This window comes from Salmo salar, chromosome ssa14 (genome assembly GCF_905237065.1).
Source record: "Salmo salar chromosome ssa14, Ssal_v3.1, whole genome shotgun sequence".
NCBI lineage: Eukaryota > Metazoa > Chordata > Actinopteri > Salmoniformes > Salmonidae > Salmo > Salmo salar.
In genome coordinates, this window is record NC_059455.1 from 66,441,170 (window position 1) to 66,456,405 (window position 15,236).

Genomic DNA, 15,236 nt, shown 5'->3' on the forward strand with positions numbered 1-15,236 from the left:
ACTGCAGAGCTGTGTGGTAGATATATAGATATATTTATTTGACAAGTTAAATCATAATACAACCACACATGCATGTAAAATGATCTAGAATGACATTAAAAAATGGTGAATTGTGGTCCTCCAAAAAATGGCTCAAAACATTTACGAACAAATAACATCGTAGGCCTAGGCTACGCAGTAGATCTAGCGTACTAGGCATACTTAGGTTACAGATATAATAATGAATAACATATTTTAACTTGTGTGGCGCTTTTCAAAGAATCTCAAACCGCACAAAAAGCAAACAAACAAAACATGTTAATGATGGAGATTGAAAATCTCAGTCGGTTTCGGATGAAGTTGAGGCATTTTGAGCTGGAAAGGCAGTCTAGGTTCATCGTAGGTTCAGTAGAGAGGGCATTGATGGGACAGCCAAGGATAATAAACAATGACAATCTGACAGGGAATGGTCAGTCGTTCCATTAGAGCCTCTCCTCTGGTACTGGTCCTCCATTGCCAGGAATGTAGCACTCACCTGGGTGATGCGACTGCTGCTGAAAAGCTCACGAAAAGATACCACATCTTGGAAGTGGTTAGGAGCGTTCCCTGAGCAGTCCCTGAACTTCGTCTGCTACCTCTGGACACAGCATGCAGTCCTTGGTGTAATACTTCCAAACAGATCAAACAAAATGCCACATGATTTGAATTCAAACAGACAGCTAGCTAGCTAGCTATCAAGTAAAAATATATACTTTTAATCACGATCCTGCTTATCTGAGCGTCAAGGCAGGATATAGTGATTAAATCCTAGAGCAGCCCGAAAAACAAAACAAAAATACGCTTAAAAATAATTATAATATATTTATTCAGAGCTCCTATGCCTATTTATGTGTCCCATACTTTTTGCCTCATGACAATATCAACAGAAAATATTGCCAGAACTTTGCTATGTATTCTACATTGGGCCAACACAAATCCTATTATTAGAATCATATTGATGGTGAAGACAATAAATGGAAGAAATTAAGCTGTGTGAGAATTTGACAATTATACTATTTTATCCAGTTCCTACATTAGTGAGAGCAGGTGTTTATCGTCTTTATACACACACAGTGTGTGACATATAATTAAGCAATAAGGCCCGAGGGGGTGTGGTATATGACTAACATACCACGGCTAAGGGCTGTTCTTAAGCACGAAATGCCTGGATACCGCCCTTAGCCGTGGTATATTAGCCATATACCAGAACCCCCCAAGGTACCTTACTGCTATTATAAACTAGTTACCAACGTAATTAGAGCAGTTAAAATACATGTTTCGTCATACGCATGGTATACGGTCTGATATACCACGGCTGTCAGCCAATCAACATTCAGGGCTCGAACCACCCAGTTTATAATAATACAAACACATTTTAGACTTTCATCTCTGCAATACTGCGCACTACGCAGCAAGAAGGAGCTATGACGCTCATGAACACTACCAGTATATTAACACCTGCAGTTCAGTACTCCAACCACTTGTGTCCCCATGAAGATTAACTTCACAATAATTTAAGGTAGCTGTTTTTTTTTATTAATTCGCATATTTGCAGAGTTTTTTTTCTCCAGTTTTTCTGAAATATCTTTGGTTGGCATATTATACAACATGTATTTTATGTATGTAACTTGGTGCTTGACATCTAAAAAATAGTTTTCCCCCTGAGGCTAATGCAGCTCGTGACGTCATTGTTTACAGACTGTGGTAGAGGAAGTGGAGTAAGCGAAGTCAAGATTGCGAATAGACCGTGGAATGTAAATATCATGCCCGTTGTCTGCCAGCGAAGCTCGTTAATGTGGACAAGTCGGTCAGTATCTTTTCGTAAAAATCTCAATTTGCTCTTGATTGGACCAAAACCTGTCTAAATTTCACGACGTTTTTGCCAATTTACGCTGTCAACTGGCTTTGATGGTAAATTGTTTTATTTTACTGCTGGTCAGCTAGCTAGCTAACAAGCTGCCACCATCATCAAGATATTTGTTGCACGGTGGTGATGGGCGCTACCAACTTCTGAGCGTCAGCACGGGGGTATAACGTTAGCAAGCTATGGTCAGTAGCCAGTTCTGGTGTCACTTGACAGATGCAATATTTTCTACTACGACTTTATAGTTCCGTTCTCAGTATTTTGTCAAACCCAGGGTAAGGAAGGAGATGTGTTGTTAGAGAATAACTTATTATTTCACGGACTGATCACTGATATTTTTCTTTCAGGTCTGGTACAATTTAAGAATATGGTTACTCGTATTCTGGGACGACGCTAAGAAGACAACCATGCCGCGTTAATATCCTAAAAACCTACGAGTCATTCATGTCACGGGACAAGCTTGACTAGCTCCATCCCGCTCTTCACTTGTCTTCGCTGTAGCTTTTCTGTCAGTCTTCAATTAGTATATTCCCTTGTATCGTCAGGAAAAGCACAACTTTTATAACTAGTTAGATAAGTTTTGCCTCCCCCCAAAGATAACTTTGCTCTAGTTTGCTGCTGTAGCTTGCCAGAAGCTATCAAACCAAACCTATTTGACAGGGAGCTGTAGGTATCTTACTGTATAAGGTTAATGGACAGCGGCAGTGCTGAAAATGATCTATAAGATATTTGTTGTTAAGTTTAAATGTGTGTATATATATTTTGTGTAAAGAAAATTATTTATTTTTTGTTAGAGGAAAGCTTGTAGTTTTACACTTGCACTACATTTACCAGAAGCCCATGTGCAATGTCGAAAAGATAGCCTATTTGTTATGACATCCCACACTTGAACTGAAAGAAAATGTGCAAGTAGATATTTAAGGCCGTATGAAATCCAGTCTCTTATGACATAAAACAGACAGAGCGACTGTGGATTCTGCTGTAGCCGTCCATCAACCCCGTCTTGCAAACTAAGGACACTGTTACTCAGGAATGCCAGGGAATTGATCGTCAAGATTTCCTTCAAGGTTCACATATAAGGTCACTGCCAACTTTTAAATCTGTGAATATACTTAATGTAAAGGGCTGAGTTTGTTTTTCTATTCCTATACAAACTAAGTCTGAAGTAGTCTTTACCGACGACTTGGCCTTATTTTCAATTGATTAAGTGCTACATTGAACATTGCCCAGCGATGGCAGATTCTGGCACCGAGATAGTCGGAGGAGATCTCCTGAGCGTTGTCAAAGATGACTGCTCTCTGACAGAGGCCATTTCTAAAGAGGGCGGCCTTACAGCAGGATCGTCTGCGGCTAAAGAAATCCACGAAGCGGAGCCCTTGGACCATGAAGACTCCACCAAAGACCCATCAGTTAAGACCCCAATTATGGAAGCAGAAGGTTTTGACGGATACATGGAAACCTCACTCACACCAACCACCACGTGTGCAGCCATGTCTGAAAACGGCACGACAGAAGACGCTCGATCCACCTTGCAGAGCCAAACTCTGACAGAAGGGAACGGGGAGAGCTCAGAGGCCACATTTGGAAGGTCGGACGAGTATAGCCAGTCAGCTACCACCGACTCCGCCTCCTTCTCCATCCCCAGCCTAGACTTCTTCGAGGGCAACAACGGGAACGACGAGCCATTGTCCTCCTACTCTGCCCTGGGCATCGAGGGCAGCTCTCTGTCTGCCGATGTCCCCTACCTGGCCGACGATGTCCTGGCTGGCGTCGCCGCAGCCACAGGGGGAGCCGCCGCAGCCACAGGGGGAGCCGCCGCAGCCACAGGGGGAGCCAGCCGCTGCCCCGGACCTAGAGCCCATGATGCCGGCCTACTACTTTGTGAAGTGGATCACCTGGAAAGAGAAGAAGACCCCCATCATCACACAGAGTGAGAACGGGCCCTGTCCCCTGCTGGCCATCATGAACACCCTGTTTCTGCGCTGGAAGGTAAAGTTGGAGTGTAGAACCAGCTAGCTGGGACTAATGGGTCCATGACTACGCATCTCAATTGTCTTAAGTGGCTTTAGGCCTACTTCATCTGCACTGATGTCAAACCATATGATAGGGGAAAGCACTATATTGCAGGACTATTGGGGGATTTTGCATTCACTGGTCCAGATCGGTGCAGATTAAAGAAATGAGCCAAGAGAGGATGCCACTTTAGGCTATTGAGATGCACTTTTACTATTGAGGGACTTCAGTGGCCTTCTTAAGGTGACTGAGAATAAGGATGAGATTGACACACTCTGAGGATGACACGTCCGAGGTGTGTAGGCAGGCCAGAATTAGTGATATGGCACCGGCGGGAGGGAAGTTTCTAGAGGCAGGAATTACAGGTTCATGTTGGGGAGTTGTATTAAGAGAGGACAGAGGACTTCTGAATCCTATAATCTTGTTTGTACTATCAACATGAAAACAGTGTCACTTTTAGCTTTTAAAATCAAGCAACGCAGAATGAAAGTTTATGAAGGGCAGCATGTCTGCGCCAGAGAATCCATTGTTTTTGTGACAATTTCAATTTATTTGACATTTATTTTGTTGGGGGGGGGTTACAGGTACAGTATTCCAATTCATATATCATTTCATATTACATTTCTTCCACATATATTTATTTCACTCAGAAGAGAAAAAGCCCTCCCCATACCACCCATTTCTGTGGGCCTGAAAGTAAAAAGATACAAATAGGTATATATATATATATATATGTGTGTGTGTGTGTACGTGCTGAGCTTTATAGTTTTTGTTTCTATGTGTGTTAGGCTTTAGCTGAGCTCTTTCTTCAGTGTCAAGTATATTTGTCCAGGCCTCGATTGTTCCTTGACCAGCACCATTCATTCTAATGTTATAACTTCCAATAATATCTGTATCCAACTTCACAGAATCTGTTGTTAAACGAACATGGCTCAAGGAAAGGGTTTATGAATCAGAATCGTGTGTGTGTGATTTGTCCCCAGGCCAAGCTACCCGCCCAGACAGAAGTTATCACCACAGAGGACCTGATGGCTCACCTTGGTAAGAAACATAGGAGTGTATATCTGCACTTCCATACAGACTTCAACACTGAAGCTATTGTATGTTTCACACATTTACATTGAGGTTGTCACTGGCACATGGAAATGCAACCAATGCATGAAAGTACAAGCAACTGAAGAGGTTGCATATTATCAGGCCGTAAACAAAAGATCATCACTGGCCCCAGGAGCCGAGGGCTTAAGTCATTGAAATATCTAGCAGATTTGATAAATCTGTAAACTCTGACCATTACCATGGGGCAAATATATTATAACACACATTCCTGTTTGGTCACTGACTGTCTGAGAACCACATTATCGTTATACTCCCAACAATTTGTCTTTCTTATGTTTCTGCCACAGGAGAGTGTGTATTGTCCATCAAACCCAGGGAGAAGGCTGAGGGAATGGAGCTCAACTTTCAGCAGGTAAACTCACCTCAGTATTTAACACACAAACACGGCAGGTAAACTCACCTCAGTATTTAACACACAAACACGGCAGGTAAACTCACCTCAGTATTCAACACACAAACACGGCAGGTAAACTCACCTCTGTATTTAACACACAAACACGGCAGGTAAACTCACCTCAGTATTTAACACACAAACACGGCAGGTAAACTCACCTCAGTATTTAACACACAAACACGGCTGGTAAACTCACCTCTGTATTTAACACACAAACACGGCAGGTAAACTCACCTCTATTTAACACACAAACACGGCAGGTAAACTCACCTCTATTTAACACACAAACACGGCAGGTAAACTCACCTCAGTATTTAACACACAAACACGGCAGGTAAACTCACCTCAGTATTTAACACACAAACACGGCAGGTAAACTCACCTCAGTATTTAACACACAAACACGGCAGGTAAACTCACCTCAGTATTTAACACACAAACACGGCAGGTAAACTCACCTCAGTATTTAACACACAAACACGGCAGGTAAACTCACCTCTGTATTTAACACACAAACACGGCAGGTAAACTCACCTCTGTATTTAACACACAAACACGGCAGGTAAACTCACCTCAGTATTTAACACACAAACACGGCAGGTAAACTCACCTCTGTATTTAACACACAAACACGGCAGGTAAACTCACCTCAGTATTTAACACACAAACACGGCAGGTAAACTCACCTCTGTATTTAACACACAAACACGGCAGGTAAACTCACCTCAGTATTTAACACACAAACACGGCAGGTAAACTCACCTCAGTATTTAACACACAAACACGGCAGGTAAACTCACCTCAGTATTTAACACACAAACACGGCAGGTAAACTCACCTCTGTATTTAACACACAAACACGGCAGGTAAACTCACCTCAGTATTTAACACACAAACATGGCAGGTAAACTCACCTCAGTATTTAACACACAAACACGGCAGGTAAACTCACCTCTGTATTTAACACACAAACACGGCAGGTAAACTCACCTCTATTTAACACACAAACACGGCAGGTAAACTCACCTCTATTTAACACACAAACACGGCAGGTAAACTCACCTCAGTATTTAACACACAAACACGGCAGGTAAACTCACCTCAGTATTTAACACACAAACACGGCAGGTAAACTCACCTCAGTATTTAACACACAAACACGGCAGGTAAACTCACCTCTATTTAACACACAAACACGGCAGGTAAACTCACCTCAGTATTTAACACACAAACACGGCAGGTAAACTCACCTCAGTATTTAACACACAAACACGGCAGGTAAACTCACCTCAGTATTTAACACACAAACACGGCAGGTAAACTCACCTCAGTATTTAACACACAAACACGGCAGGTAAACTCACCTCAGTATTTAACACACAAACACGGCAGGTAAACTCACCTCAGTATTTAACACACAAACACGGCAGGTAAACTCACCTCAGTATTTAACACACAAACACGGCAGGTAAACTCACCTCAGTATTTAACACACAAACACGGCAGGTAAACTCACCTCAGTATTTAACACACAAACACGGCAGGTAAACTCACCTCTGTATTTAACACACAAACACGGCAGGTAAACTCACCTCAGTATTTAACACACAAACACGGCAGGTAAACTCACCTCAGTATTTAACACACAAACACGGCAGGTAAACTCACCTCAGTATTTAACACACAAACACGGCAGGTAAACTCACCTCAGTATTTAACACACAAACACGGCAGGTAAACTCACCTCTGTATTTAACACACAAACACGGCAGGTAAACTCACCTCAGTATTTAACACACAAACACGGCAGGTAAACTCACCTCAGTATTTAACACACAAACACGGCAGGTAAACTCACCTCTGTATTTAACACACAAACACGGCAGGTAAACTCACCTCTATTTAACACACAAACACGGCAGGTAAACTCACCTCAGTATTTAACACACAAACACGGCAGGTAAACTCACCTCAGTATTTAACACACAAACACGGCAGGTAAACTCACCTCAGTATTTAACACACAAACACGGCAGGTAAACTCACCTCAGTATTTAACACACAAACACGGCAGGTAAACTCACCTCAGTATTTAACACACAAACACGGCAGGTAAACTCACCTCAGTATTTAACACACAAACACGGCAGGTAAACTCACCTCAGTATTTAACACACAAACACGGCAGGTAAACTCACCTCTGTATTTAACACACAAACACGGCAGGTAAACTCACCTCAGTATTTAACACACAAACACGGCAGGTAAACTCACCTCTGTATTTAACACACAAACACGGCAGGTAAACTCACCTCTGTATTTAACACACAAACACGGCAGGTAAACTCACCTCTGTATTTAACACACAAACACGGCAGGTAAACTCACCTCTGTATTTAACACACAAACACGGCAGGTAAACTCACCTCTGTATTTAACACACAAACACGGCAGGTAAACTCACCTCTGTATTTAACACACAAACACGGCAGGTAAACTCACCTCTGTATTTAACACACAAACACGGCAGGTAAACTCACCTCTGTATTTAACACACAAACACGGCAGGTAAACTCACCTCTGTATTTAACACACAAACACGGCAGGTAAACTCACCTCTGTATTTAACACACAAACACGGCAGGTAAACTCACCTCAGTATTTAACACACAAACACGGCAGGTAAACTCACCTCTGTATTTAACACACAAACACGGCAGGTAAACTCACCTCAGTATTTAACACACAAACACGGCAGGTAAACTCACCTCTGTATTTAACACACAAACACGGCAGGTAAACTCACCTCAGTATTTAACACACAAACACGGCAGGTAAACTCACCTCAGTATTTAACACACAAACACGGCAGGTAAACTCACCTCAGTATTTAACACACAAACACGGCAGGTAAACTCACCTCAGTATTTAACACACAAACACGGCAGGTAAACTCACCTCAGTATTTAACACACAAACACGGCAGGTAAACTCACCTCAGTATTTAACACACAAACACGGCAGGTAAACTCACCTCAGTATTTAACACACAAACACGGCAGGTAAACTCACCTCAGTATTTAACACACAAACACGGCAGGTAAACTCACCTCTGTATTTAACACACAAACACGGCAGGTAAACTCACCTCAGTATTTAACACACAAACACGGCAGGTAAACTCACCTCTGTATTTAACACACAAACACGGCAGGTAAACTCACCTCAGTATTTAACACACAAACACGGCAGGTAAACTCACCTCAGTATTTAACACACAAACACGGCAGGTAAACTCACCTCAGTATTTAACACACAAACACGGCAGGTAAACTCACCTCAGTATTTAACACACAAACACGGCAGGTAAACTCACCTCTGTATTTAACACACAAACACGGCAGGTAAACTCACCTCAGTATTTAACACACAAACACGGCAGGTAAACTCACCTCTGTATTTAACACACAAACACGGCAGGTAAACTCACCTCAGTATTTAACACACAAACACGGCAGGTAAACTCACCTCTGTATTTAACACAAACACGGCAGGTAAACTCACCTCAGTATTTAACACACAAACACAGCAGGTAAACTCACCTCTGTATTTAACACACAAACTCATGCCGGGGTCTGTCCACTTACTTGACACTCACTGAAGCTGTGCGCATGCGTGTGTTTCTGCAGGTGCCGTCTATCTATTTTGTAGCTGTGTGGCACAAAACCGTTTGTGTGGTTGAGAGCGAGTCATTTTTAAGGGGAAGCGGAGTGCACTGCAGAGGCAGAAGCCACACAGGGGGCTGTTCTCACAGTAAAATCAGCTGTGTCATCGATGCTAAGCCTCACCAGCTGCCACTAGAGTACAAGTATAAGGAGTTTAGGGAACAGGGATTAAAACGTACTATACTGTACCAAGGTGGCAAGATGGTGCCTGTGTGGATGGAGCCAATTAACTTAATGATGTGGTCATTAGCAGCTTTTTAATACAAAGTGACTTACAGTCAGCCAATTCTATTCAGTATGTGTGGCTGATTGCAGGAATCAAACCCATGTCCTTGGTGTTGTAAGCACCACGATCCAACCACCTGGCTCTGGCACTGGAAGCTCAATTAGATGTGCTCTTTTGACTGGACAGCTTTTGTTTTCAGACATCAGAGCTGCGGGTGTGTATAACCACGATCTGGTTCATTATTCATGGCTAAGCTCAGAGGATTGTAATTCGCTGCTCAATTCGCTGCTCGACAGTGATAAAGAAACTATAGGCAAAACACGTGTGGACAGGTATGATTGAGTGCCGGTCTCTTAGAAGCCCTTGTGAATTTTGTACTACAAGATTAGCCTGCATATCCACTTTGCCTTATCGCACATCAATCTAATTTCCATACCGTACATGTCACTGAAACCATGGTGTTAACCATATGAGAAACCAATCTAGGAACAGCTGATACTGGCCTTCTGTGCAACCAACTCTGTTTTATGCAAGTACGGTTCCATTCCATTCCAGCTCAAAATATGAATTCAAAGTACTTGTAGAAAATGGTCTGATCTTCAATTCATGAAGTTAATCTTCGTTCAATCTCTGAATGCACTGTAATCGAAACAGAAGTAACCCCCAACCCTGGCTTCCAACTCAGTTTCCAACTTCTGTCGTTTTATATGTATTTTTATCTTTTGATTCCGCAGAACATGAGCGATGCCATGGCAGTTCTGCCCAAGCTGTCCACGGGCCTTGATGTCAACGTGCGTTTCACGGGCGTGTCAGACTTTGAGTACACACCAGAGTGTATCGCCTTTGACCTGCTGGACATCCCACTCTACCATGGCTGGCTGGTGGACCCTCAGGTAAGCGACATTGTAGAACATGTGAAGGTAAAAGCCCTCCATTCACAATTAATGCCCCAAATCCCTTGTTTTGGGGATCAGATTCAAAATATTTTCTTTCTCCAGAGCCCTGAGATGGTGGCAGCGGTGGGAAAGCTAAGCTACAACCAGCTGGTAGAGAAGATCATCGACTACAAGCATTCGGCCAACAGCAGCCGTGTCAGTGAAGGTACAGGACTTTCCAAATCCTTACTTCGCATACATTTGAGTTGTAACTAACTCTTGTCCTGGTGAGCTACATGTGGTTCAGACTTACATTTAAGCCCAGCTCTAATAAACTGGTTTTATTTACGAGGGTCTTGATGGGAAGTTGATCATTTAATCCCAATTGCATTCTGTACTCTTTTCCCCCCCTCTTTCTCACAAGCATACATGTTCACTTGGCCATTTCCTCTGTAATACAACCATTCCCCCTTCTCTATTATGCCTCTACTTCTCCATCTCCGTGCCATCAGGTTTGGTGGCAGAGCAGTTTCTGGAGTCCACAGCGACCCAGCTGTCGTATCATGGACTTTGTGAACTCAACACTACAGTCAAGGAGGGCGAGCTGTCCGTGTTCTTCAGAAACAACCACTTTAGCACTATGATAAAGCACAAGGTGCGTGTGTTTGCGTTTACCAAGGGCTCAATCTATAGAGTGTAACATATAGAACCTTGCAGATAGAAATGTAATATATAGAACAGACTGTATTCTACATGAGAGGCATGTAGCACGTTCTGTAACGTTCCCTCATTCTCTAAAATGCTGCTCACTCCCCCCAGTGAATTACTTTTGACCTTGTGACCCCACAGGGCCACCTGTACCTACTGGTGACAGACCAGGGCTTCCTGCAGGAGGGGGGGCTGGTGTGGGAGAGCCTACACAACGTGGAGGGCGACGGCAACTTCTGCGACTCAGACTTCCGCCTGTGCCACCCGCCCCAGAGGAGCGTCCCCGTGACACAGCCCGAAGACCTCACGCCCCAGCAGCAGCAGAGACAGATCGACCAGGTCAGTGACCCCCCCACTCCACCACACAGCTTCGCCGGTTTCAGTTTGAGGATACCTGTTATTTGAGAAGCACCCAGATGCAGTGGGCGGTATCTAATGCACTACTGAGACAATCTCCATATCTTAAGCTGCATCTAGATACTTATTAAGGTTTTTTTATGGGTAGAACTGCCACGCTGTCTGATCCTAACTTGAGATCTCTATGTACAGGAAATCATGCATTGATATTAAGGATTTCAGCCTCTCTGCACATTTCCATGACTACACATTCACTCACCCCGTGGTGTATGCTTGGTTGCCAGGACTACCTGGTGGCCATGTCTCTGCAGCAGCAGCAGGGGGCGGCCCCGGGGCCCCTCAGTGACCTGGACCTGGCCAGACAGCTGCAGGAGGAGGAGTACCAGCAGCAGCAGCAGCAGCAGCAACAACAAGGAGGTCCCTCCCAGGCCCCAGCACAGCAGGTAACCAACCACACTGTCTGGGCATATACTAGAAGGAAAGAGAGTGCCCTCTTTATGCTTTAATTCAATACTTCAACAGTATGAAAGATAAATACAATACACCAGTGGTATTCAAAGTTGAGGGGGAACTGCAGTGGGGTCGCCATATTTATTTTTGTACACATTTTAATAACTAAACATTTCAAAGTAAAGATTATTGTATGGCATAATATACAAATGTTTTTGAGAAAGATTAGAAAAATGTAAATGTATTTATTTGTTTTAATTTGGATAAGCGATGAAAATGTAATGAATTGAAGGTTATTTCTTGATGTAAAAATCTACATTTTCAGATTTTGAAGATTGTCATTAGATTTGGGGTGGGGTGGCAAGAAATTATTGCGGTTAAAAAATGGGGTCCCCAGAAATTCTGGTGGAAAAAGTGGGGTCCCTGCTGAAAAGGTTTGACCACTGGTATAGACGATTGGTAAAGAAACACTGCCCACTGGGGCTTTTTCAATTACACTACAATTTATTTGAGCAGAAAACACATTCTCTCACCACAGTGCATTATTGTACTTTTCTGATACTAGCTTTCTGTTATCAATGATTCACATCTGCTGAAAAAGTCCCCTTGATCATCACAAACTACCTACATAGAAGCTTCTCCACTTCCTTACTCTATGACGGTTTGTTTTGCTTCCAGGTGAGAGGTCAAGCGGCGGCCCAGCCGGGAGGTTCGAGGAGACGGGAGAAAAAGGATGATTCGGACTGTGCCATATTATAGCGACACCTAACCTTACCCTAGTCTCCATGATCTCCCTATGATTTTAGCCTGCCCTTCTTTGCATTAAGCCAACCCCTAACATATATATACACACACACACACAGTTAGGGGATTGTGCCCCTGCCACCTCAATGCCAAACCCACCCCTCACACTTAACCTAACCTCGAGGTTGAACCTCACTCACTACCACCGCTCCTCGCACCCGTGGTTTCCTTTGAACATCCAGGCCAGAAGGTGGCAGTACTAGTCCCGCTTCGCAAAACCACTGAATAGAATCTAAATGCCAATTGAGGCACCAGACAGGAAATCCAATGCAGTTGGTGGGTTACAGCAGCTGAGTTGTCCATTACAACCCAGGTAGAGTCATGAAACACATCTGTAACAAATGTGTAAAGAAAGCTAAGGTCTAAATTAAAGGGCAGTCACTACAGCTCAGACCAGATGATGTATCTTAAAATGGATAATGCAGCTTTTTAAATTGCGTATAGGAGATCCAAAAAAGTTTGGTTAAAATTAGAGCACAAAGACAACCCCCCCCCCCCTTTCTCTGCTACTCTTTTGCCATCCTCACAGCCTTAGAAAGCCCGGTTTTTAAGCGAACTCTTGGGAAGTCACCATCTGCATTTACGCCATGATGGAAACTCGTACATTCCTGTCCTATACAGAACGGCGCACAGTTATGCCTGGCTCGAGGGCCGAGACGAGGATTCTGCAAGCACAAACGAAGATATGGCTTTGAGGGCTGCTTTCCCAAAGGTCCTATCTGCTAGACTAAGCATTGGCCTTACTTTCCCTGTCCTATAGTGTACTGTGCTGTAGTTGGTAGCAGGGAGGAATTATGCAAAAAATGAATGGATAAGGACAGGGAAGGTGTTCTGCTGGAGCATCTGTTATGGACGACTTAAGACCAGTAGGGGGCGGTGTGAAAGATAACTATATGGAAGTAAGAGAAGTCACATTAAAGGTCCAATGCAGCTGTTTTTATCTCCATTTAAAATTGTTTCTGGGTAACAATTTAAGTACTTTACTGTGATTTTTGTTTTCAATTAAAATGGTCAAAAAGAAACAAATAGCTTCTTAGCAAAGAGCCATTTCTCAAGCAAGAATTCTTATAGGGCTGTCTGAGTGGGGAGGGGAAAACCAGCTGTTGACAGAGCGGTTTGGATGTTTGATGTCACCAGGCAAGCCAAGACTTTCTCATCACAGAATGACATTTCAGGCGGTCTTTTCAAATAGCCCTTAAACGGCGTTATAATCTTTCAGAATTTCACAATATTATTCCAACCTCTGTGGAAATAAATATATATATATATATTTATATATATATATACACACAGGAAAGCACGTTGACTGCACTAGATTTTTAAGCAAACCTGGCACTTGAACCAACTATAAGAAGTCTGCATTTGATTTACAGTACTTAGGAACAAAGGCCAGTTCAGGCGGTTACTGCAGTTTTGCAAAGGTCAGATATACAAGCCCTTTTGAAGTAGCTTTAGGGCGGAGGGGCTTTTAGCAACGCTACAGTACTAGACCACACATTGACGCCAAGTCTTAATCTTCGCCACTTCTTCATTTGTATTTAATTTGTCATGTCAGTAAAGGAAAATCTTAACAAACTGTCATGGTGTCCAATGACTCATTTGTCTGGTGAATGTCATTATTTCACATAATCGACTCATACAACCAATATGTGATAAAACCAGCATCATTATCGGCTGTTTTCACCTGCTAAGCTCAATTTTCTAATACTTGTGGAATAGTTTGTTAAAGGGATACAGTGGAACTGGACACTAAAATGGAAGTTAATCACACGCATAACAGTTTTCCACTTGTTGCAGGACCATTGATTTTGAAAAAATGCAATCATTGGTTTTTCTTGTTTTAGCTTCTGCTCTTGCAGCCTCTTCTGGCTTCTTTTTTGGTTTCCACCTTTGTCATATCTTCCTTTCGAGGTCCTCCTGTTTCTTCTTGTCCGCTTTAAACCGTTTCTGTGTAAGTTTATCCCACTCGTTCTCTTAAAAGCAGCCATCTACTTCCTGACTCCTTGAACCTTTTATTTTTTTCTTGAAAAACTTTGCCCCAACTTCTCTGCCCCTCTTTCTTTTCCATCTTTTTCTGCTCCATCTTTCGAAGGGAGTCCAAGACAGGCATTAACACCTCTTTTCATGACAGACTGACCAGGTGAATCCTATCATCCCTTTGTCACTTATTAAATCCACTTAAATCAGGAGAAGACAGGTTAAAGAAGTATTAAGCTTTAAGACATGGATCGTGTGTGTGCCATTCAGTGATTGGGCAAGAAAAGTAGCTTTGAGCGGGTTATGCTAGGTGCCAGTCGCAGCGGTTTGAGTGTCAACTGCAATGCCGCGGTTTTTTTCCCACACTAACAGTTCCCATGTGTATCAAGAATGGTCCAAGGACATCAGCCAACTTGATACAATAGTGGGAAAGATTGGAGTCAACATGGGCCAGTATCCCTGTGGAACGCTTTCGACACCTTGTAGAGTCCACGCCCTGACAAATTGAGGCTGTTGTGAGGGCAACACAATATTACGAAGGTGTTCCTAATGTTTAGTATACTCAGTGTTTCTCTCATTTGATGAATTTTGGATAAATCTGCAGAGTGGGATGTTATTTAATTGGGAAACTAGAAATCTACTGCAACACAAATTACTAGTCTGAATGAGTGTGTGTATATGTAATTTATCACACGTTAACCAAGAAAAG

The 15,236-nt window shown here is 42.9% G+C and overlaps 1 protein-coding gene across 4 annotated transcripts; it reads left to right on the top strand.

Annotated features, from left to right (window-relative positions):
* The first annotated feature begins 1,592 nt into the window (after window positions 1-1,592).
* Window positions 1,593-14,129, top strand: LOC106569905 (ubiquitin carboxyl-terminal hydrolase MINDY-1). Of its 4 annotated transcripts, none has more exons than XM_045694710.1 (11): window positions 1,593-1,825; window positions 1,959-2,067; window positions 2,230-3,871; window positions 4,879-4,936; window positions 5,299-5,363; window positions 10,091-10,249; window positions 10,355-10,457; window positions 10,744-10,886; window positions 11,081-11,278; window positions 11,581-11,739; window positions 12,425-14,129. In XM_045694710.1, exons 3-11 carry the CDS (start codon window positions 3,617-3,619, stop codon window positions 12,503-12,505), a joined length of 1,221 nt encoding a protein of 406 aa, XP_045550666.1. In that variant the 5' UTR covers window positions 1,593-1,825; window positions 1,959-2,067; window positions 2,230-3,616; the 3' UTR covers window positions 12,506-14,129. The 4 variants fall into 4 exon arrangements, with proteins under 4 accessions (XP_045550666.1, XP_045550668.1, XP_045550665.1 ...); XM_045694711.1 differs by having other exon boundaries at window positions 1,724-1,825; window positions 1,963-2,067; XM_045694712.1 differs by lacking the exon at window positions 1,959-2,067 and having other exon boundaries at window positions 1,703-1,825.
* Window positions 14,130-15,236: the final 1,107 nt, after the last annotated feature.